This window comes from Myotis brandtii, unplaced genomic scaffold (assembly GCF_000412655.1).
Source record: "Myotis brandtii unplaced genomic scaffold, ASM41265v1 scaffold927, whole genome shotgun sequence".
Classification (NCBI taxonomy): Eukaryota; Metazoa; Chordata; class Mammalia; order Chiroptera; family Vespertilionidae; genus Myotis; species Myotis brandtii.
The window spans coordinates 2,142,264-2,164,472 of record NW_005371823.1 but is presented as its reverse complement, the minus strand read 5'-3'; the positions used below and the strand labels follow the sequence as shown (position 1 = coordinate 2,164,472).

At 37.4% G+C, this 22,209-nt stretch overlaps 1 protein-coding gene across 1 annotated transcript in view; it reads left to right on the top strand.

Moving 5' to 3' along the window:
• The first annotated feature begins 2,714 nt into the window (after nt 1-2,714).
• The window catches only part of AQR (aquarius intron-binding spliceosomal factor), a 97,012-nt gene continuing 77,517 nt past the window's right edge, over nt 2,715-22,209 (top strand). Inside the window, exons 1-7 of the mRNA XM_005885767.2 lie at nt 2,715-2,962; nt 7,577-7,633; nt 10,862-10,902; nt 14,583-14,618; nt 17,448-17,568; nt 19,905-20,045; nt 21,739-21,807. Coding sequence (XP_005885829.1) covers nt 2,888-2,962; nt 7,577-7,633; nt 10,862-10,902; nt 14,583-14,618; nt 17,448-17,568; nt 19,905-20,045; nt 21,739-21,807 — 540 coding nt within the window. The 5' untranslated portion in view covers nt 2,715-2,887. The remainder of the gene's footprint in view (nt 2,963-7,576; nt 7,634-10,861; nt 10,903-14,582; nt 14,619-17,447; nt 17,569-19,904; nt 20,046-21,738; nt 21,808-22,209) is intronic.

The window sequence follows — 22,209 nt, the reverse complement described above, 5'->3', positions numbered from 1 at the left end:
ACTTTTTTTTAAAGGGAAAAATTACATAATGCTGGATCAAGGTACTAATTACCACGTACTTTCCTAGGCCCACTCCGATCCACCTTCTATACTGAACTTCCTAACATGGGTATTTAAGCATTTACTTTTTTGTTCATGTTACAATTCATTGATAGCTTCTTATCACGTACAAAAGAATATGCTAACTCCATTTCATGTCACATGATCTACCTGCCTACCTATTTAGCCTCCTCTTTGGCCTTCCTCTCCAGATTTGTACTAAAGAAATATAGAATTAGTTCCTCCAATGCATAGTGTCCTTGTTATTTTTCCTGCCTCTATCTCATTTACTTAGTATTAATTTAAATTAGATACAGACATACTCTTAAAAGAAGAAATTTAGTTGAGCCAGGTTTTATTCATTTTTCTTCCATGATTATGAGAAAAAACTCAAGTGTTCAAAACTGACTTGTAGAAAACAGATTTCAATGTACATGTTTATGTAAGATAACCAATTAGAATTACAGACATTTTAGCAACAGTCTTTGAAGTCTGGTTATCTTGTAAGAATCCTTTGTTAGAAATAACATTTGCAAGGACTGTTTTATGATGCACAATATTTGCTTTTCAGAAGCTTTAGGGAAAGGTAACATTTAATTCCTATCTTGAGATTTCTCCTATTATCAAAAGGGCTTAGAATTTCAGGTCTAACTGCAAGAATTCTATTAGTACTAAGAGAAGAAAATAAAACTTAAAAGTGGTACGATATTATTAAATGGATATGGAACGTGTAATACTTTGTATTTGCATTAGCAAATTTCTATACGTTCTTGAAGTTTAGGCTTAAATACTCCTTCCTCTTTTCCATGCCTCCCTGCTTTGGGTCTTATTTTGTTGGTCAATTTATTTTGTTCATTAGATTCCACAAATAAGTGAGATCATGTGATAGGAAGCCTTTCTGATTTTACCCAGCATTTCATCCACTGTGCTCCCACTGCCTTTTGTTCATAATTCTATTGTCACTGTTGAACAGTGGTTTTCAAACTTTAGTATACACTGGAATTGGAGGGCTTATTAAAAACAGATTGCTGACCGCATCCTCAGAGTTTCTGATTCAGTGTCGGTTTGGCCTAAGAATTTGCATTTATACAGGTTAGCTGTTGCTGCGGTATTGAGACTACATTTTGAAAACCACTGAACTAAACTACATGCTTCTGGAAAGAAAGGGAATGCACTTTTTATGTTTTATACACAACAGTTTAAAACACCTTGATATCCTCAAATATATACTGAGTGTACAAAGGAAGAAATGAACGGAGCCATTGTTGCAAACTCTTAACATTCTCCTTAAATCTATAACTTCACTTAGAGCCTTTCATTCACTCTTGGAATGAGTTTGCTTTCTAATACGTTGAGGTCAAAGCCAATTCAGCATGTACTCTCAAAATTTCCTTCCCATTCATTCTTAGGTATTTACTTAAGAGAAATGAAAATGTATGTTTATAGTAAGATGTATATACACAAATGTTCATAGCGGCTTTATTACAGTCAAGAACTGGAAACAATCCAAATGTTCATCCACAGACGAGTAGGTTAAACTGCCATAAACCCGTTTAATAGAATACTACTCAGCAATAAAAAGGAGTAAACTACTAATACGTGCATCGACATGGGTGAAGCTCAAAATCATTATGCTGAGTGAAAAGACAAAAGGTGCATGCTATATTTCATTTATGTAAAATCTATGAAAATAACCACCAATCTATACAACTATAGCGACAGAAAGCAGATCAGTGATTGCCTGAGAATGTTCACTTAGAGCCTTTCACTCACTCTTGGAATGAGTTTGCTTTCTAATACGTTGAGGTCAAAGCCAATTCAGCATGTACTCTCAAAATTTCCTTCCTGTTCATTCTTAGGTATTTACTTAAGAGAAATGTATGTTTATAGTAAGATGTATATACACAAATGTTCATAGCAGCTTTATAACAGTCAAGAACTGGAAACAATCCAAATGTTCATCCACAGATGAGTAGGTTAACAAACTGCCATAAACCCGTTTAATAGAATACTACTCAGCAAATAAAAAGGAGTAAACTAATACGTGCATCGACATGGGTGATGCTCAAAATCATTATGCTGAGTGAAAAAAAGACAAAAGGTGCATGCTATATTATTTCATTTATGTAAAATCTATGAAAATAACCACCAATCTATACAACTAGTGACAGAAAGTAGATCAGTGATTGCCTGAGAATGGGTGGGTTCGAGTGGCAATCGGCATGGATTGCAAAAGGGCACGAGAAAACTTAGGGGCAATAGATATGTTTATTATCATTTCGGTGATGCTTTCACGGATGTATGACTGAAAACGGATCAGATTTTACTCTAAATATGTGCAGTTCATTGTAGTCAACTTAGATATCCATGAGTCTGTTAAAAACAGTTAAAACCAAGACCTTCATTCTCGGTCTGTTTTTCCACTACTGCTTTTTTATAGCTGAAAGAAACATTAAGTCGTCCCACGCCCCGCAATCATACCTAGAGAAACCCTCACCAAACACCATCTTTACTTGGCTAACGCGCTGCTCACTGAGACCTCAAAATCCGGCCGGCTGGTGTTTTCTCTGAGCTTGCCGCTAGGGGGCGCGTGCGGAGGAGGTCGAAGCCTTGCCTCTCTAGTCACACCCAACGCCTGCAGAGACTTCCGGCTCAGTGCCGTACCGCTTCCGGGGGAATGTTGGGGCTGCTGGACGCGTTCCCCGCGGGACTGTGAAGGCTGAGGATTTCCGGGCCGGAGGTGCTTGCCCTGCGTGCAGCCCCAGCCGCTCCCTGGGGAAGTGCATCGGGCTCGCCGTTGCTCGGAGCGGTCCTTTCTTCCCCACTGGAGCGGAGGGCGAGTGCTGCCATGGCGGCTCCAGCTCAGCCCAAGAAAATCGTGGCCCCTACGGTGTCCCAGATCAACGCGGAGTTCGTGACCCAGGTGCGAAGGGGCGAGCACGGCGTGTGTGAGGGAGGAGGACGCGCTGGGTGCTGGGGTTGCCATGGGGCAGGAGGCCTTCCCGCCCTGCAGAGTCTCCTTCTGGGGAAGTCGGGCATGAGCAGAAAGTTACCGTGCGAGCTTCGTAGTCGTAGAGTCTGTCGTAGGAGCGATGGGTCCGCGGGAGAGGGAACACCCTGGTCTCCCTGAGACTGGCAGGGAGGGTCTTAGGGAGGTGATGTTGAGCTGGTGGTTGGGAAGGGACTGGGCTGTTTCTCGGGCGTAGAGTAACCTGGCTTTTGAATGGAGCGACGAGAACCCGTGCCGAACAGGCGCATCTGTGTCAGCGCCCTGCGGCCTGCGCGCGTTGATTTGGAACCTGTTGGCTGTGTTGCATTGTGAACCGCGGTTGGCTTTGAATAGGGAAGCACAAGCCTGCAGCCCTCGGAAACGTTCCTAATCCTCATGCGTTGCGCTGTGTGCCGGATAGGAGTGCAGATAGTGCGGTGCAGAGGTTACCGCCCCGCCTGCTTCCTGGCCCCCGTCTCAGCGGGTTTGCCGGGGCAGAAGCCTTGTAGTCGTTTTGAGTCCTCCCTTTCCCTTAACCCCGCAGGGCTACATTCGAAATAAGCTCTTAAATCTGTCTGCTTCGCCACATGTCTCTACCCGAACCCAGGTTGCCATTGATTGCTGCCTGTACCTGGGCATCCTAACCTGCCTTGTCTTTCCTCTTGCTCTCCTCCGCCCGTTCTTCCTACTGCTGTGGGGGTGATTTTACACAAGTGCAGACCTGGCCATATTACTTACCTTCTTCAGATCTTTAAAGAGTTGTGTCTTTAGGAAAAGAACCGAAATGTTCAGAGTATTGTGTAACCTGGCCTGTGCTTATATTCGTTTTCCTCTCCCTGTCCTCTCCCTTTCTATCTCTGCTGTGGTCATACTGAGCTGCACTTATTGGAATGTGCCTTGCAATTTTAACCTCCTGGCCTTTGGTCATTGTTCCCTCTGCTTGGAATCCTCTCCCTCCCACCTCCCTTCCTTTATATGGCTAATTCACTATAGTTCATCTTCATTACTTTGGAGAGGCGTTTACTGACAATTGAGACTAGATTTGATCTTCCATTTTTCATATACCTGCATTTTTTGTTGTAAAAGTCGTTTCTTAGTTTCCTTCTCTAATGGAGCTTATATTTTAGAGGCAGGAGCCGGCCAAATGAACAGTATAGTTTCAGACAGTGGTAAGTGCTATCAGGAAAATGAAACAAGATGTTGTGACAGGGACTGCGGTGAGGTATGGAAGGCAGGAAAGTCCTCTCTGAGGTGACGTTTGAGCTAAGCCCTGAGTGCAAAAAAGAAAAAGAGATATAGTCTTGGGAAGAGCAGAAAACAGTCCAAGAAATAGCAAGTCAAATGGTCTTACCGTGTGAAGGTAAAGAAAGCCAGGATCACAAACGTAAGAAGTAAGAGGGAGAATGGTTTGAGATGAGGACAGAAAATGTGTAGGGACCAGATCATATACAGTTTTGGAGGCTGAGGTACAAAGTTTGGATTTTATTCTAAATACAGATTTTAATTGCAATCCAGTGAGTAATTTATTGGAAAGATCACTGTGGCTAATGTGCCACATTAATTAATGGAATAGGGGTAGGAGAGCAAAAGTAGTAATAGGGTTACCGTTTGGTCCAGATAATGATGATCACCTTTACTATTAAAGATTGAAGTAGACTGATATGCTCTGAAACTAGAGGCAGTAGGTTTGTGGAGGGATGGAAGAAGAGACAAACTGAACATAATTTGAACAATTGGGCGAACGATTTGGACATTTACTGTAATGAGGAAGGCTGGGAAAAGAGAAGGTTTAGTGGAGAATGTCAAGATTTCTGTTTTGGCCATGGTAAGTATGAGATGCCTGTAGACATTCCATTGAAAGTGTTGACAAGGCTGTTGAATGTGGGAATCAAGAACATGTTGGCAAGTTCTGGGTTTGAATATTAATTTTGAAGTTATTAATTCAAGATGGTACTTAAAACTGTAGGATTGACTGAGATGTCCTACAGAATGTTGTTTGTAAACATATACTATGTACCGTATCCTGCTGTAGATTGTGAGAACTGAGGTAGGGACCATGTCTGCTTTACTCCCCTTGCAGTGCCAGCGCCTAGCGTTGTATTAGGACACATTGTGTGATGGGTATGTATTTGCTGAAAGAATGAGGGAATGAATTAATGAATGAACATACTGGCGCATTAAGATGTGATGAGAGGAATGATCATTCTCAGCAGTCTTGGGCCATGATAGCAAACATTAATGCTTACCATTTGGCAGATAACTGTTTTGGGCTCTTAGGCTGCAAAGATTCATCATCTGTGATCCTTGTCTTCAGGGAGTTCACAGTCTGTGGATGGAGACTAAGAGACTTAAAGAAGTCATCAGAATTCAGTGTGATAAATGCCAGAAGAGTGATGTGAGGGAAGTGCTTTGAGAATAAAATTTAAAATGATTACACTTGTCTAAGGGAAGAATTTTCTCATTGAGAAAGTGCCATTAGAGATGGAGTCTAAAACATTAATAGGAAGGTGGGGAAATAGGTGTTCTCGGTAGAGAGGACATTAGGTGGTCCTGCTCCACCACTTCCTCCCCCCTAACCCCCAAAACCTGACCAGAGAAGGTGCTTTTAAATTATTTTTGAATGAATGAGATGTAGAGGTTAAAATTTAGTTTTAAGATTAGATATCTAAACTTTGACCTTACTTTTTTATGCCACTATAGTTTTACTTATTTTATATCTTTCAAGATTTATTTTTAACAATCTGTGCTGTCATAGCTATACTAAGTGGAGAATTGGAAGAATTCCTATTTTACATGAGACTAGAGAGTGTGGGGAAGGGCAGTATGTTCCTGGAGGTAGAGATGTCTGAGAGGTCACAGGTTAGACCCCAAGGGAAAGGAGAAACTCAGAAAAAAAAAAGCCATGATAGATGCTTAATAAATGTTTGCTCGATCTTTAATGAAGTAGAGACGTACAGTAAACAGTTTGGATCAGATGATAGGATTTACATGTTTATTTGGAAGTCCCTAAATCCAAGAAAACAGATCACGTTCAGTTCTCTTTTTAAAAAAATATATATTTTTTTTATTGATTTCAGAGAGGAAGGGAGAGTGAGAGTGACATGGAAACATCAGTGATGAGAATCATTGATAAGCTGCCTTCTGTATGACCCTACTGGGGATTGACCACAACCCCGGCATGTGCCCTGACTAGGAACTGAACCATGATCTCCTGGTTCATAGGTCGAAGCTCAACCACTGAACCACACAGGCCGGGCTAGATTCAGTTCTTTTAATGGCATGATGTTAGGAAAAGATGGCTGAGTTTTGTGATGCGGATAGGGAGCAGAAGGAGGAAGTGAGAATACCACAGAATAATCGGGGCTAAAGTGTTTTCTTTTGGGTTGGAAGGTGATTGATAATTTGGCAAAGTGTCGTATGAGTGGGGTATGACTGTAATGTTTTTGAGACTTTCTCAGGCTCAGTGTTCTCCCTGCTTGGGAGGCCCTTTAAGTGTGTCAACTGTGATAGAAACTTAGCCGTAGTAGCAAAGAAGACATAGGTCCCATCTCTTAAGTGTTCCAATTAAGTGGGCAGGAAAGATAGATAAGCAAGCAAATAATTAATAATACAGAAAGACAAGACTATAATAGAGTTATTTATAAAATGAAGAGAACGAAGACTCAGTTGGTCACCATCAGGTAGGGTTGAAGAAGGCCTCATAGAAGAGGTAACATTTCAGATTTTATGTCATTCATCCATTCATCAGCTATAATTTGAGTGCCTCCAGCATAGAACTGTTTTAGAAATATCCTGAGTCTTTGTCATTGCCAAAGTTTTCTATTTTTCAAGAGATTGTGGCTTAGGTTCTTTTTCAAAAAAAAACCCACAGCAGTATCTCAGTAAGACCATGTTGTTTCTTATACAATTCATCTAAGTAACTGGATACATTGTAAATATATTACAATTCACAATTTCTAGGTAAAACCTCATATGCTGAAATATAACCTACCAACTCTTTTTTGTTGTTGTTTTTTGTTTTTTAACCTACCAACTCTTATTCTCTATAATAACCCACTGATAGACTACAATTTTTTTAAGGTTTTGTTTAGGTGTGTATGGGATGGGTTTGTACTAATAATTTAAAGGTTTATTTTATAAATTAATATTCCCAAAGATTTTGATTCTGGTTTTCAGTACTGGTTCAACTGTTAACTCATTGTACTATTGGGCAGCTCACTTAATCTTTCTAGACCTGGCTCTCCCTATCTCTGTGCTGAAGATGCTTGACTAAGGTTGTTCACTTTGCTCTGTTGTTTCTCTATGGGTGGTTAAAAAGTATGTTATGTTTTTTTAAAACACAGTGGTAGGTTGCAGTGCAGGGCACTAATGGCATTTAGTGGTTTGTGGCAAAGGCTGTGAACTGGCCTGCAAGCCCATATAGACCCTTAGAAGGTGGAATTGCTCTGCCCCGCAGTGTCAGTAGTGCCCTGTTAAGATACAGCTTGTCAGTGAGAGATCTCAGTGTCAGTCTATGGTATCAGTCTGACTTACTGTTTACTTTTGCAGTTGGCATGTAAATACTGGGCTCCCCATATCAAGAAAAAATCACCTTTTGATATAAAGGTAAGCATTTTGAGTTTGCAACATACTTTTAAAAGTTAAAACTATAGTTTTCTAATTATCAAACTAATATTCATATTAGAAAATTTGGAAAATATGGAAGGCACACATAAAGAAAATAAAAATTACTACTCAGCGATAACCTCTACTATCATTTTGTTGAATTTTCTTTAAGCTTTAAAAAAATGTATGTGGATTTTCCTGTTTAAGATGCATAGATTGTTTTAAAGTTATCATTATTATAAATGACAATGTAATGAAAATCTTTGTAAAAATGCAGAAATTTTCCTACAACTTTTTGCCAGTTTATTTAGAATAGAATCTATTGTTTTTATTTTTAGGTTGGTGAACTAAGATAAAGATCGTTAATAATGGTGGAGGAAGTGGGAATTTAATGTAGAAGATAGATGACTAAAGACCAGTAATAGTCAATAAGGAAAGGAATGGACTTATGATGCAGTTGATGCAATTTAGAATAAATGAAAGGAAAAAATTCCTAAATGTAGAATTAACTCTCATTGAAATAGGTTCTTAAAGAGAGGTCTTTAAATGAAATAGGGCTGACCTTTTACATGCCGTTTAACATGTAATGAAGACTTGGTTTTAGGCTTTGCCATTATAAGTTGAATTGTGTTGTTTAAGGTGCCCTTAGTCCAACTTAACCCAAAATTTCTGACATTATTTAAGCTTAAATATTTTAAATATATTTTGTTTTGTCACCAACCCCGTTTTATTCATTAGGAAGATATTAATATATATGGCATATATTAGTTATTCTTAATTATCAAGAAGGTTGCTTTCTCTTATTATATGCTGTTTGTATACGTGTTTGTGTTTCTATATGTTGGGTATGGGGGTTCCTAGGAACATTTTTTATTAATAACAAAAACATCTTGATGACACTACTAGATTGAGTTTAACCTAATTATATTTAGGTTGTTGGGTTTTTTTTTAGAAATTAAATTTATATCCAGATTGTTTTAGTTAACACAAGTAATAATTCCAGATGAACTTACATTTGCCTATTTAGAAGAACTTTATTACGGGTTGATATTTAAGGAAGATTATGACCTTCAATTTATTATATGATTTGAATTTTGATAAAAAGAAAAGCAATAACAGAAAATCTCATATAAATTGAATAAGACTTGCTTGCCTCATTGTCTCCCTCCACCACCCACATTTATTTAACAAATATACTCTGAGCAGTTAAAAGACATTACAGTTACCATAAAATAATAATATATTATACCATGTTAAAGCACTTCATAATTTTACAGTAGGAAGTAAAACAAAAATTTTTAAATATTTTTATTGATTTCAGAGAGGAAGGGAGAGGGAGAGAGAGATAGAAACATCAGTGATGAGAGAGAATCACTGATTGGCTGCCCCTCTCATGCCCCCCACTGAGGATCAAGCCTGCAACCTGGGTATGTGCCTCTGACTGGAATCAAACCTGGAACCCTTAAGTCTGCAGTCCGATGCTCTATCCACTGAGCAAAACCAGCCAAGAAATTCCAGTAGGAATTTTTTTTTTTTTCCAGTTATCACTAGTGCTACTATTACTTCTACTGATAACTATTAAAGGCTCACCATGTGCCAGGATTTGTACTAAATTCCTTGCATGTGTTGTCTTATTTACAGCAACCCCATGGGGTACTTTGTATTATATCTTTTTTGTGTCCTAGCCATCAGCAGTGGAGATGGGTGGTTTGAACCAGGCTTCCAACTCCAGAGCCTAAATTCTTAAGTATTACACCATTCTGCCTATCCTAACCTAAAAAAATAGAAATTCTGAGGCTTTATCATTATGTATTTGGAAAACTGTGTAACAAATAGCATTTGCTTCCATTATATCTTTACATTTTTAATTTTCTTTCTTTCTGACTTTTGAAAGCACAGTTTACATTAGACTGAGTCTGTTAATATTTATGTACTTTAAAATTAAGTTTTAAAAAGATCCTGATCTTATAAACTTTTATTTTCCCTAGAAATAATACAAATAAATTGTTTTTAAATTAAATTTATTGGGATGACATTTGTTAATAATGTTATATAACTTTCAAGTGTATATTTCTGTAATATATGATGTATATATTGCATTGCGTGTCCATCACCCAAAGTCATATCTTCTTCTGTCACCTTATATTTGACCCCCTTTACATTTTACTACCACCCCCTATCCTGTGTTAACCACCATACTGTGTTGTCTGTGTCTGTGAGTTTTTTGTTTGTTTGTATTCTTTGTTCATTTGTTGCTTTCTGTTTTATATCCCACATATGAGTGAAATCATATGGTTTTTGTCTTTTTCTGACTGACTTATTTGGCTTACCATGATATTCTCGAAATCCATCCATGTTGTCATAAATGGAAGTATTTCATCTTTCTTATCGAAGCGTAGTATTTACATATATATGTATGTATCGCTTTTTTTTAAAAAATCCTCACCCAGGATATGTTTTTATTGATTTTAGGAAGGGCGAGAGAGAGAACCATCAATGTGAGAGGGAAACATCGATCTGTTTCCTTCCATACACGCCCAACTGGGGATTGAACTTGCAACTTTGGTATGTGTCCTGACCAGGAATCGAACCCACAAACCTTTTTGGTATATGGAACAATGCTCCAACCAATTGAGCCATCCAGCCAGGGCCGTACCACATTTTTTTGTTTTGTTTTTTGTTTTTGTTAATCCTCACCTGAGGATATTTTTTCATTGATTTTTAGAGAGAGTGGAAGGGGGGGGGGGCGGGGCAAGAGAGAGAGAGAGAAACATTGATGTGAGAAAGACACATCAATTGGTTGCCTCCTACACGTGCCCCAACTGTGCCAGGCATCAAACCTGCGACCCGAGTACCTGCCCTTGACTGGGAATCAGACCCTTGATACTTCAGTGTGGAGCCAACACTCACTGAGAAACATGGGCCGAATCACATTTTTAGTCCAATCACCCATCAAAGGACACTTAAGTTTGAACACGTAATTGTAATGATTCTTTCTAGGGCTCTTTTTATTATTTATGTTTTCCTACTATTTTGCTTTCTGTTACTACATTTTGAAGAAAGTGATGGGATTATGAAAAATTTCTTAAGTATTATTTCAATGGCAATAATATTTTATGGCTTTTCTAAACCAAAATATTTTGTGTAATTCTCAGTAATTGAAAACTATTTAGGGTCTGAAAAAATGTTGTTTGATATAGTAAACATTTTTTATATTTTTAATAACAGGTCATTGAAGATATATATGAAAAAGAGATTGTCAAATCAAGGTAGGAATGAGTTTAATTTTCATATATAGGGATTAGATGGGACTAACTTGGGTCTTACCCTAACTTCTTAACTGAATGTGATCATAATTAGAATTTTCTTTTCTTTTTTTGATTTGGTCATCAGGGAAATGGTGGCTAGAAAACTTTAATCTAGCTGCTTAAGAGTCATAGGGTTTATTTTGTTTTTGAAGGAATGTGAGGGAGAGTAAATATGAAAATTATTTATTTCAATTCAACTAGTACTAACTTTCTTATTTTCTGATTAATCTTTTAAACATTTATTTAAAAAATTTTAAAAGTAAAACGTACATAATAGTTAAATATAAAATAATAAAATATGTATTTTATATATAATAAAATTCTTTGAGCAATATACAGAAGGGGTAAATATAAATAAATGTTTGTTCCTATCCCTTAACCTTCAGTTTATTTATTTGTCAGTATATATGTTCCAGTCTACTTCCACTCCAGATTTTTCTTAAACAAGAAAAAATTTATATTCTACATACCATTCAGCATCATGCCAAAAAGAACCAACACCAAAAACAATGTGTCTTGGGTATATTTCCATATCTGCACCTGTAAATTCCCAGTGCGTATTTTAAAAAGATAATTGACTAAATTTGAAATAGAAGCATCTATGTTCTGAATGTCACAAACCTTATAAAATCTCAGATTTGATATTTTTCATGTGTTGAGTTTTATGAAGTAAATTTTGCTAAATACTGTAAAGCAGAACCATGGTAATGCCAAAATAAGAGACTAGTTATTTCGTTTCAATTGCTTGGTGAGCCTGCAGACATAGGCAGGACCAGAGACCTTGTTAAAGAATTTTTGAGGAGTAAGGGGAAGCCAGTGAAGAGTTGTAAGCACAATGGTAATATTTTTAAAGGCGAATTTGGAAGGGATAAGAGGCAGGAAATTGGTTAGGGGAATATTATAGTAGTTGGGTTCAAGATAATGATGGCTTGGATTAGTGTGGAAACTTGTGCTTACAACTCCATTATCAAATTTGCTATCCATTATCAAATTGGCAAGCTTGTCTTAACATATTTTTGTGTGATTTTACAGTATTAAAAATAATTATTACTTCTTGCGTGCTTACTATCTGTCAGATTCTATTCTGAGCATCTTGCATATACAGTAGTAGCTTGTTTATCCTGACAATAACCCTATGATAGTCACATTATTCTCATTTTATGAGTGAGGAAAAGGAGGTACCAAGAGGTCAAGTAACCAGCCCAGGTCGTTTCCTAGTAGTTACAGGCAAAGCCAGGTATTAAATTCTTGACTCTGACTCTATTCAGACTCTGTTCTTAACTAGGACAGGGTTCACTGCCCTTTAGGATGCTGAACCAGCACACTTCGCTATGATTATTAATCCTGTTAGGAGTTCATCCAAGTGGTTTTTATACTGAAAAAAAGGGAGTTGTAGAACAATTTACTTTGACAGTGTTTACATTTATTTTTATTTAAAATGTTTTAATCCCTTTACTATGAAATATAATAGGAAAGAGCATAAAACAAATGTATAATTTTCTGAATTATTATAATTCATAACCACCACCACGGTAAAAACGAAAGGAAAATTGTCAGCATCCCAGAAACCCTTGCATGCCCCTTTCCTTTACCATTTTAATACGTAAATATGCAAAATGAACACTATAGTTCAGTTTTGCTTGTTTTTGAACTACAAGTAAATAGAATCACACAGTATGTAATCTTTTGTACCTGGCTTCTTTTGCACACAATTATTGTTTTTTACTTAACAATCATTTATATTTGTTATTGTTACTTTTAGCTTTTCATTCTTATCTTTAAATGGCTTCTGACATGATGTCTAGGCCTAGACCCATTTTGTAAGATATAAAATATATCTTACTAGAGGTCTGGTGCACAAAATTTGTGCACGGGGGCGGGGGGGGGGACCCCTCAGCTCGGCCTGCACCCTCTCCAATCTGGGACCCCTCGGGGGGATGTCTGACTGCCGGTTTAGGCCCGATCCCACAGGAGGCTGCAGTTATGTGCAGAGTGGCACTTTGTGAGTTCTGTTGTCCAATCTGCAATTAAAGGGAAATGTCTGCAGCTGGAGATCTAGAGGGTGTCATATAAGTGGCTGTATCTCTCAGTGGACTGACTGGCTCTGGCAGCCAGTACGTTGGCAGTGTTCTATCTTGGTGCTTTTACACAGTAAAAACCCTCATCTCTTTCTCACTAAAGTTCTATGACATTGCTTACTTAGAGAAACTATTTAAGAGATCAGAAATTGGTGGAATAAGATTTTGACAGGGTAATGGTCTCTTAGGATATTATATATTCACTAGGGGCCCCATGTATGAATTTGTGCACCATGAAAGGACTGTGGGTCACAAGGCTACGGTGGGCACAGGGAGGGTCTTAGCACATCCTCCACGCCCCTGCCCAGCCCCTCCCACCACAGCCGTCCCCTCTCTGCCAGCAGCAGGTGCGAGTGGTGGCTCTGGCGCCAGCTGTGGATGCGAGTGGGGCTGTCGCCAGCAGCGGGTGCAAGCAGCAGCTGCCAGCCCCCATTGCCCCCGAGGAGCAGGGGGAGGTGGAGAAGCTCTGAGGGGCAATCAAGGCCGGCAGCTGCTGCTCATGGCAGTGCTGGCGCCTGCAGCAGATGCAAGCGGGGCCAGTGCTGGCAGCAGGTGTGAGCGCCGGACGGGACCGCGGTGTGCGGGAGCAAAGAATTTTCAGTAACCACCACAGGCTTGCCCCGATGACAGCGACTGGCGCCCCACCTTGGTCTGGGGCCCCCGCTCACCTGCTCCACCATCCCGCCGCGGCCTGGCCACCATGTTCTGAGCTCTGCTGCCTGCTGCTGTCACCCGCCATGTTCCGTGCGCACCCCCTGGTGGTCAGTGCATGTCATAGTGACCGGTTGTTTGGTTGTTCCATCGTTCGGCCTATTTGCGTGTTAGGGTTTTATATATATAGATAATTCATTTAATTTTTAAAGCCAGAGGCTATTTTCCAGTGGCAGAGTCCTGGCCTGGTTACTTTGTTTCTAATATACAAAATGATAAAACTAAATTAGTGGACCTTTGGACCTGCCTTTGGAGAAATACCCTGAATTACAGCATGGTTTAGTCATATAAAATGAAATACTTGTATTAAAAAAATAATAAAGAGAGATATCTGATATTCCCTCCACAGTTTTGTAATATTTTAGGCTTAATGTTAAGACTACAAAGCATGTGAAAAGTCTGATTCCCAGACATGGTGATATATACATGTGTCTCTTGTTTCTATTTTAATATTAAATGAACGAGTGTTGGTCATTTTTAAGAAATTGAAACATGCAAGCATTTGGCAATTTCAATCCAATATTATGAATATTAACGAACATTTGTGTTTTGATTAGAATTATTTGGCTGTGAATCTCTGTTATATCCTGGTATGTCATGGTGTTGATTGTGTTTCTTACATGGGAACTTGTTACTGTTCTTTGGCAGTTTTTAAAAATAAACTACTCTGAAACAAAACACAGACCAAAAAATCTAAAAGCAAAATTAGCTTTTATCAATGCATATCTAATTATGATTATTGTGATGTGTGAGTCAATTAAAACAAGATTCCAAAATACATCTACACTGATAAATCAGAAATGTTTATATTTTCTATTTAAATATTTTTATTATTTATTTTTATAATTTTAGGTTTGCCATCAGAAAGATAATGCTCTTGGAATTTAGGTGAGTTAAAAGTCTTTACTTTGATGAAGTTAAATATGACAGTATGATTTAACATTTAGATAAATTTTTTATACATTTCTATGAGTGGTTAAGAAAATAATTCTTAAATTTTTGAAGATTTGTATTGTGATTTGCTTATTTTGCAATATGTATATGAAATCCTTTGTTTTGAAAGATGATGCTACATTGTCATTATAACTAGTATTTTGAATTGTTTCTCAATAATTAAGATAGTGTGTGCTGAGCAATTTCTGAACTCTTACTCGGTTCAACTAGTCATCAGCCTAAGTAAACTGGAGTTCATTCTATAGCCATTTTTTTCCCCTTCCAAGCTAAGTTGCTGTTACCAAGGCAGCCTTGTTCTGACCTAGCCACTTATAAATATTTCAAACTAAAGAGAATGTACAATTTTTAGATCATGAAGGTAAATTAGGTTATATTTCAACCAGGTATGGCCTGTAGGCTGAAAATAAAAGCCAGAGTTGTTGTTTATGATAGTAATATTTACCATTTATTGAATACTTGTCTTGTACTAGATAGGCACAATGTTAAATATTTTACATACAGAGCTCTCATAGCGACCCTGCAAATTCAGTATTATACTTTACATTTAGTGGAGGAAGAACCTGAGATCAGAGAGATAAAGTAATTTGTTGAAGATAATGCAGTCAAGTAATTGGCAGAGTTGGGATGCCAGAACTCATTTTTCTACTTCTCTACGCTGCATTGAGGTTTAGTCTGCATCGGAGGTCAGAGTCTCTCTTTTAACAACTGTTACTACTTACACAACACTGATTTAACCCTCACAAACAAATGGCAGGAAGTAGGTGTTCTTACCAGTTTTACAGAGAGAAATTAAAGTTTATAGTTATGAATTAACTAGTAAGTTGACTACCTACTATAGCCTAAGAAATGTGTTGTTATTGAATACTTGATCTCATTTAAGTATTCAATACTTAATTGGACCTGCCTTTGGAGAGATACCCTGTAACTACAGCATGGTTATTCATATAAAATGAAATACTTCTATTAAAAAAATAATAAAGAGAGATATCTGACATTCCCTCCACAATTTTATAATATTTTAGACTTAATGTTAAGACTAGAAAGCATACTGAGGTTACTAAGTAAACCCAATAAGATCTTCCTTATTTTATAGAGGAACATACTGAGGCTAGGAATTGGACTCATCTGGCCCTTAGGTTAATAATGCCCTTTCCATCCTATCATCTTTCAAGAAGACAGGAAAAAAATCAAGAGGATGCTGGTATACAATTAGGATAAAACCAGAATTCTATGGTCCTGACAAATATCAGATACCAAAGCATTGCAGGAACCGAAGGAGAAAGCAACAGAACAAATGGCAGGCACCAATGACAGTGAACGATTTTTAATAAATAACTGAAAAACTGGTTACTTTTCAGGGACTTTTATATAATTTCTATGTGACAATGCAAATTGTGAACAGAGTAACTGCAGAGCAGCAAAGAAAGAGTGAAGATCTTAAAATCTTCTCAATAAAAAGACAGATTACTCAAAGAGGAAGAAGGAAAATAGATTGAATATAAAATTCTCAATTGTAATGATAGAGAAGATAATAGAGTAAGATTAGTAAACAGGAAAAAAACCTATCAATCTAGAAAGAATTCTATAACCAGATAAACTGTCATGAAATAAAGAAATTTCAGACACATTAACAGACTATTGCTAACAGAAATTCTAATGGACATAATTCAGAAATAAAGAATTTAAATTTGTAAGAAAGGAATGAAATGATTCTTCATGCATTTTATTTATGAAAGAGCACTTTAGTTTCTAACTTGAAGCCTTGACCATTATTTTGAGTAAAATATTCCTTATCCAGCTTCCTAGGTTCTCACAAATTAAGCAAGAAGGATTGCTAAAGATAGATTCATGGAAATACTAATATGAGCAGATCTTTGAAGCATAGAAGTAATAGAAAAATTATAGTGCATAGCAGAATCTAAAACACTTAATTGTCTGTGTGTGTGTGCACACGTGCACATGCAGGTTTAAGTGATTAAAACATTATGCATGTGGAATAATTTAAAGTAGGAACAACAGATCCTGCTTTTTAAAAATTAGTGCTTTAGAGCAGCGGTTGCCAACCGGTGGTCCGTGAGGTCCGAAAGGTTGGCGACCGCTGCTTTAGAGTACAGCCCAGTACAGTAATTGATGCTTATAACTACCCTGAATAAGAAATGACTAAGTTATGTTTTGGAAATTAGAAACCTGTAATTTGATTAAGAATACTTCACCACGGTCTTAAAATAAGAATTTTGGCATCTTGAGGGGAAAATGCCAGTTATCTTGAAAACTGACTTATGTTGAATACCTCATAAATTAAATATTACAAAGACTCTTGATTGTTAAGTATCTTTCTTAGGAAGTCACTTGGTTCTGATAGGAGTCAATGTTAATTCTCAATTACATTTCTCTCTGAAACTGCCCATCATATCATTTTGTTTTAAAACTGGCATTTGTCAGATATTTTTATTTATTGCCCTACAAAGAGACTTAGGTAAAGGCAGACCTAATGTTCTCGTGGTGATAATTCCATGTCAGTAATCTTTGATGTCTTCCTATTTGAAATATAAGACTCTCACTCTCCAAAGCTGCATTTGCTATACATAAGTTTGTAGTAAGTAGCAGTGACCTAGATTACAAGTAAATTTGTGAATGTTTCTCAAATTACAAATAGAAATTCAGAATATTCTCAGAAAGTTGTAAATAATATACTTTTTAGGTGAATGACATTACAAATGTCCATAACTAAAGAAATATCCTATGCCTTTTCACTCTTCACAGCCAGTACCTTGAAAATTACCTTTGGATGAATTATTCTCCGGAAGTGTCCAGCAAGGCCTATTTAATGTCCATCTGTTGTATGGTGAATGAGAAGTTCAGAGAAAATGTCCCTGCATGGGAGGTAACAGATTTAAGTTACTTCATACTGTGTTCACTTAAAGCCATTGCAAAGTAGCAGAACTTTTTACCAGTACTAAATAATATTTTCAGAACAGAATTTTACCCAGTAATAAACTAAATGTTGAGAGAAAGAATAGATATATTAAAAAATAATACTAGATTTCATTTGGTTTCAATACTTCCTTCAAACTAATTTACTATTAATTAAAAAATTATGAATGTGGAATTATTTTTCTGCTTTGTGCTTAAAAAAAAGAATGACATGGATTATAAAGACTTTTACATCAGATAAAGTGAAGTTTATATTAATTAGTGCAGATAGATAATGCTCAATGAGCTAATATTTTGCAGTGCCTTATTTCACAACTGTAGTTTCACGTGTATAAAATAGTGTTTCCAAAGTCAAGACAGATGTTTATATTGTAATTTCAGTTTTCTCTTTGTCTCTGGTTTGGGATCCGTTTTATTGTTTTGAATCTTCTAATAGACTGACATTTTCTCTTTGTGCTTAATATAATAGAGGCTTGGTCAGTAGAGGTTCAAAATCTAGGTTTCCTTTGGCCACCCCAAAATGAGTTTCTTCCCTTTCAGTCATTCTTTTTTAAATGAAAAAAAGGAATGGATTCTTGTCATCTCTTTTGAGGGTTTATCTCCAAAGTGAAAAGGTGTTAGACTCTTTAAAATAAAAGCATGGTTTCTTTTGTCAAATATTCATGAAGTGACTACCATCTATGGCAGATTAGAGCCCAAAGTAAAATATGGGCCTTGTGTCTTATTGAGAGATCTTAGGGATTTCTTGAAGTTGCTTCAGACTACCTTAGGAAAGAAGAGGGGAAATCTTTTGAGTGAGAGAATGACCGGATCAGTTTGCATATTATAAAGACCACTTTGGTGGTTTGAAATAGAGAAATGGCAATGCAGATTAAGAGGTTACACAGAGATTTAGAAAGTAGAATACATTGGACTTGATAATCACTGTAGCATTAGAGGAGGGTAATATTTTCAATAACCTTCCAGGCTTGGTCAACTGAATAGAAAAGATAATGCCATTTACCAAATAGGTAAAAGGGGATTGATTGATGAATACTTTGGAGGGCACAAAATTGTTGAATTGAGTTTTGGATTTATCAAGTTTAAATTGCCTTTGGAATGTAAGATATCACTACAGAGGAATGTAAGATTAGAATTAAAGTGAGAAATCTGGACAGAAGATGTGTATTTGGAATCATTAGCATTTGGTAGTGTGGCATGGGGGGGCGGGGGTAGAAGAAGTGTGAGGCTAGAACTCTAGGTAACCACTGCCGCATAAGGGAAAAAGGGAAGAGGAGCCTGCAGCACATTGAACATGAGTTGAGGGTGGGTAAGAGTCCTTTGGACTTGACAGTGTAGCAGTTTCAGGGGGCTGCTGTGGGTGGAAGTTGTTTTAGAGAAGTGAATGAAAACAACTAGTGTGGACCGTACATTTGGAGCACTTGTCTATGAAAGGAGAGAGATGTGGCAGAAACTGAATAGAGAGGTAGATCAAAGAGAGAATTGAATATTTTTACATTATTCATACTTTTTAAAAAAACATTATTTACATGTCAAGAGTAAAGAGGGAATATAAAAAAGGAGAGGGTGTCCTTGAGATTAATTAAAGTGGGAGCACTATAATTTTTGCTGAAGATGCTGTTTCTTTTCTTTAAATCAGAAGATTTAAACCACTTCAGATCCTTACTGAAACAATAAAGCCTAAGTAGTTACAGGCATAATCCACAGAAGAAAAGATAAAGAAATTAAAGCCATTATTGTATTAGCCAAAGATTTCTGCAACTCTCAGTAGTCCAGAAACCTATACTACCTACCACCTATATATATAAAACCCTAAGCACGGTCGACCGTTTGACTGGTCGCTATGATGTGCGCTGACCACCAGGGGGCAGACGCTCAACGCAGGAGCTGCCCCTTGGTGATCAGTGTGCTCCCACAGCAGGAGCGCCGCTCAGCTGACCAATAGGTGCCAGACGCCGGGTTCAGTGGCAGCAGGCGCAGGGGGTTGGGATGAGCTGGAGTGGCGCAGCACCCTGTCGGGCTTGGGCTCCTCTCTGGCCACCTGCAGCTTCGTGCACTACTACATCTCTCAAAACTGGCAGTCCGACATCCTCCAAGCGGTCCCAGATTGTGAGAGGGCACGAATCCTTGCACTGGGCCTCTAGTTAATTATAAGTAAGCAAATAATCTTTTGGTAATTATTTGTTTTTTTAAGTAGACTCCTAAAAAGTCTACCAGTGCTTGTTTAAGGAAGAAAAAGAGGTGAGCAAGCTATTTCAAAATGAATTTTTATTTTTCTCTTCTCAGACTTTCAAGAAGAAGCCAGACCACTTCCCATTCTTTTTCAAGTGCATCTTGAAAGCAGCATTGGCTGAAACTGATGGTGAATTTTCACTCCATGAACAGACAGTCTTATTGCTTTTTCTTGATCACTGCTTCAATAGTTTGGTAATTTGACTTTACTTTTGGGGAACTTTCAAGTTTTTTTGTTCTTTTAAGTTGACTGTAGATGATCTTACCTCTGTAGCAACTCTTCATTCACAGCAGTGTGCAATGAGGATAATGCTAACAGCTTAATTATTTCAGCCACTTCTTAACCATTTTAGAAGATGTTTGCTTTTTCATAGATTTGGACTTGCTCGCTCTTTTTTTCTATTAGACTCTAAGAAAAATGATAATGAGAACTGAAATTCTCTAAGGTAGAGCAGCAGAGAGTCTGGTTAATAGGACTTTTGAGTGATGAGATCTGTGCTATAGCTACAGACAGAAGCACCTTTGTTACTCTCAGTCATACTGCACCACAGGCTGGCAGGTCAGCAGGAGGCTCGTTTTGAGTTGACTGAGTAGGGGCACTTGTGGATGATCTTTGAAAATCTCTTGGGTTGTATATGATACATTTCTAACCCTTCATAAGATTATCTTGTAAAAAATTAAATATTTACAATAATAAATATTTTATTTGTGCTTCCCTCCTGTGGTTATCTGAATGTATATGCCTATTTATTTAAAGATAAGTGCTTCTGAATTGATGTGCACTTAGACCCCTGCAGGAGAATGCATGGGGTTGTTTCCTGTCCTGGAGACTGAATGTTGATAGAGGGATGGTTATTACCTGTTACCATGTACTATCTCACATGGATCTTGTAAAGGCATAAAAAATAGATTTATAATGCCCCCTTTTAATGTCATTTTCACATCATTAATATTTATTGAACCGAACAAAGCAAATATAAATAGATGTGATTCCTTATCAAAAACTGAACAGAAATGAGATTTAATTAGTATTAGTTTGGTGCTAGGTTTAATTAACTTAAAGCCAACTTATTGAAATGTTCTATATTTTTTCAATGTATGGTCAGTTCTCATGATCTGAGGTAGTTATGTTCTTTAAAGTTTCTGTGAACACCGAATTAGCTCAACCTGAGCCATTGCTCCTCAGGGGAAATATAGGGTTAGGTTCAGCAAGCCCCTCTGGTCACATTTTCATTAACCAGTCACTACATAACCTTGTTTTATATGTTTCTGTTTAAACACACCTTATGTAATATATATTGTTGACTCATTAACGTTGAATTCATTGCAAATGGCTCATGACTTACATCTGAACAAATCTGATATAACTCATTTTCTCTGTAAGGCACGTCACAGCCTTCTTGAGCCTAGGAACACTAGACAACACTTCAACCATGTGGTTGGGGCCATTTTAAATAGCAAAACCACACTAAAAGGGCACAAAAATGTGAAGAAGTAGCACTAAATGGACCAGGAAAAGGACACATGTTTATAGAAGAGCTGAAACGAGAAGGCAGAGCTAGAAACATGCATATTGGATAACTCACATCTTCACTGCTCTGTGTTGTTTATGAATGACTGAAAGTGTCAGGATGTTGCATTTTTTGGTTACAAATACATTTTTGCAAGTAGGTGAATTCACAAATACAGATTGTGCAAATAATGAGGATTAACAGTACCTTTTAAAACAAAATATTGAACTTCTTAATATTACAGTGTCATTAATTTAAAAATATTGGTCGCATTCCCCCCCCCGCAAGAATTTAAAAAGACGGTATGTTGCATATGTGAAGACTTAGGTTAAAATGCTCAAGCGTTTATAAACTTGTTTAATTTATGCTTTAAACAGGAAGTAGACTTGATACGAAGTCAAGTACAGCAGCTTATCTCCCTCCCAATGTGGATGGGCTTACAGCCTGTAAGTATCTAAATTCGAAATTTAGTTGTATATATGTTATAAGTACAGCATGTGGTTTTAGACTATGTAGTTTTAATCCTATCTAATAAAAGAGAAACATGGTAATTAGCTGTACCTCCCCTACCCTTACCATTGACTAATCAGGGCGATATGCAAATTAACTGCCAGCCAAGATGGCGGCCGGCAGCCAGGCAGCTTGAAGCTAACAGGAGGCTTGCTTGCTTCAGTGATGGAGGAAGCCAATGTTCCCCGCCTGCCTTGCCGGCCTCTGAGCTTGCAGTTTGAAACATTGTTACAAATATAGAAGCTAAACAAAACCCCAGAAACCTGCTTTCAGCCAGCTGGGATCTCAGAGCTGGAGTTGAAACAGTGTTTCGATTATAGAACCCAAACAAACCAGAT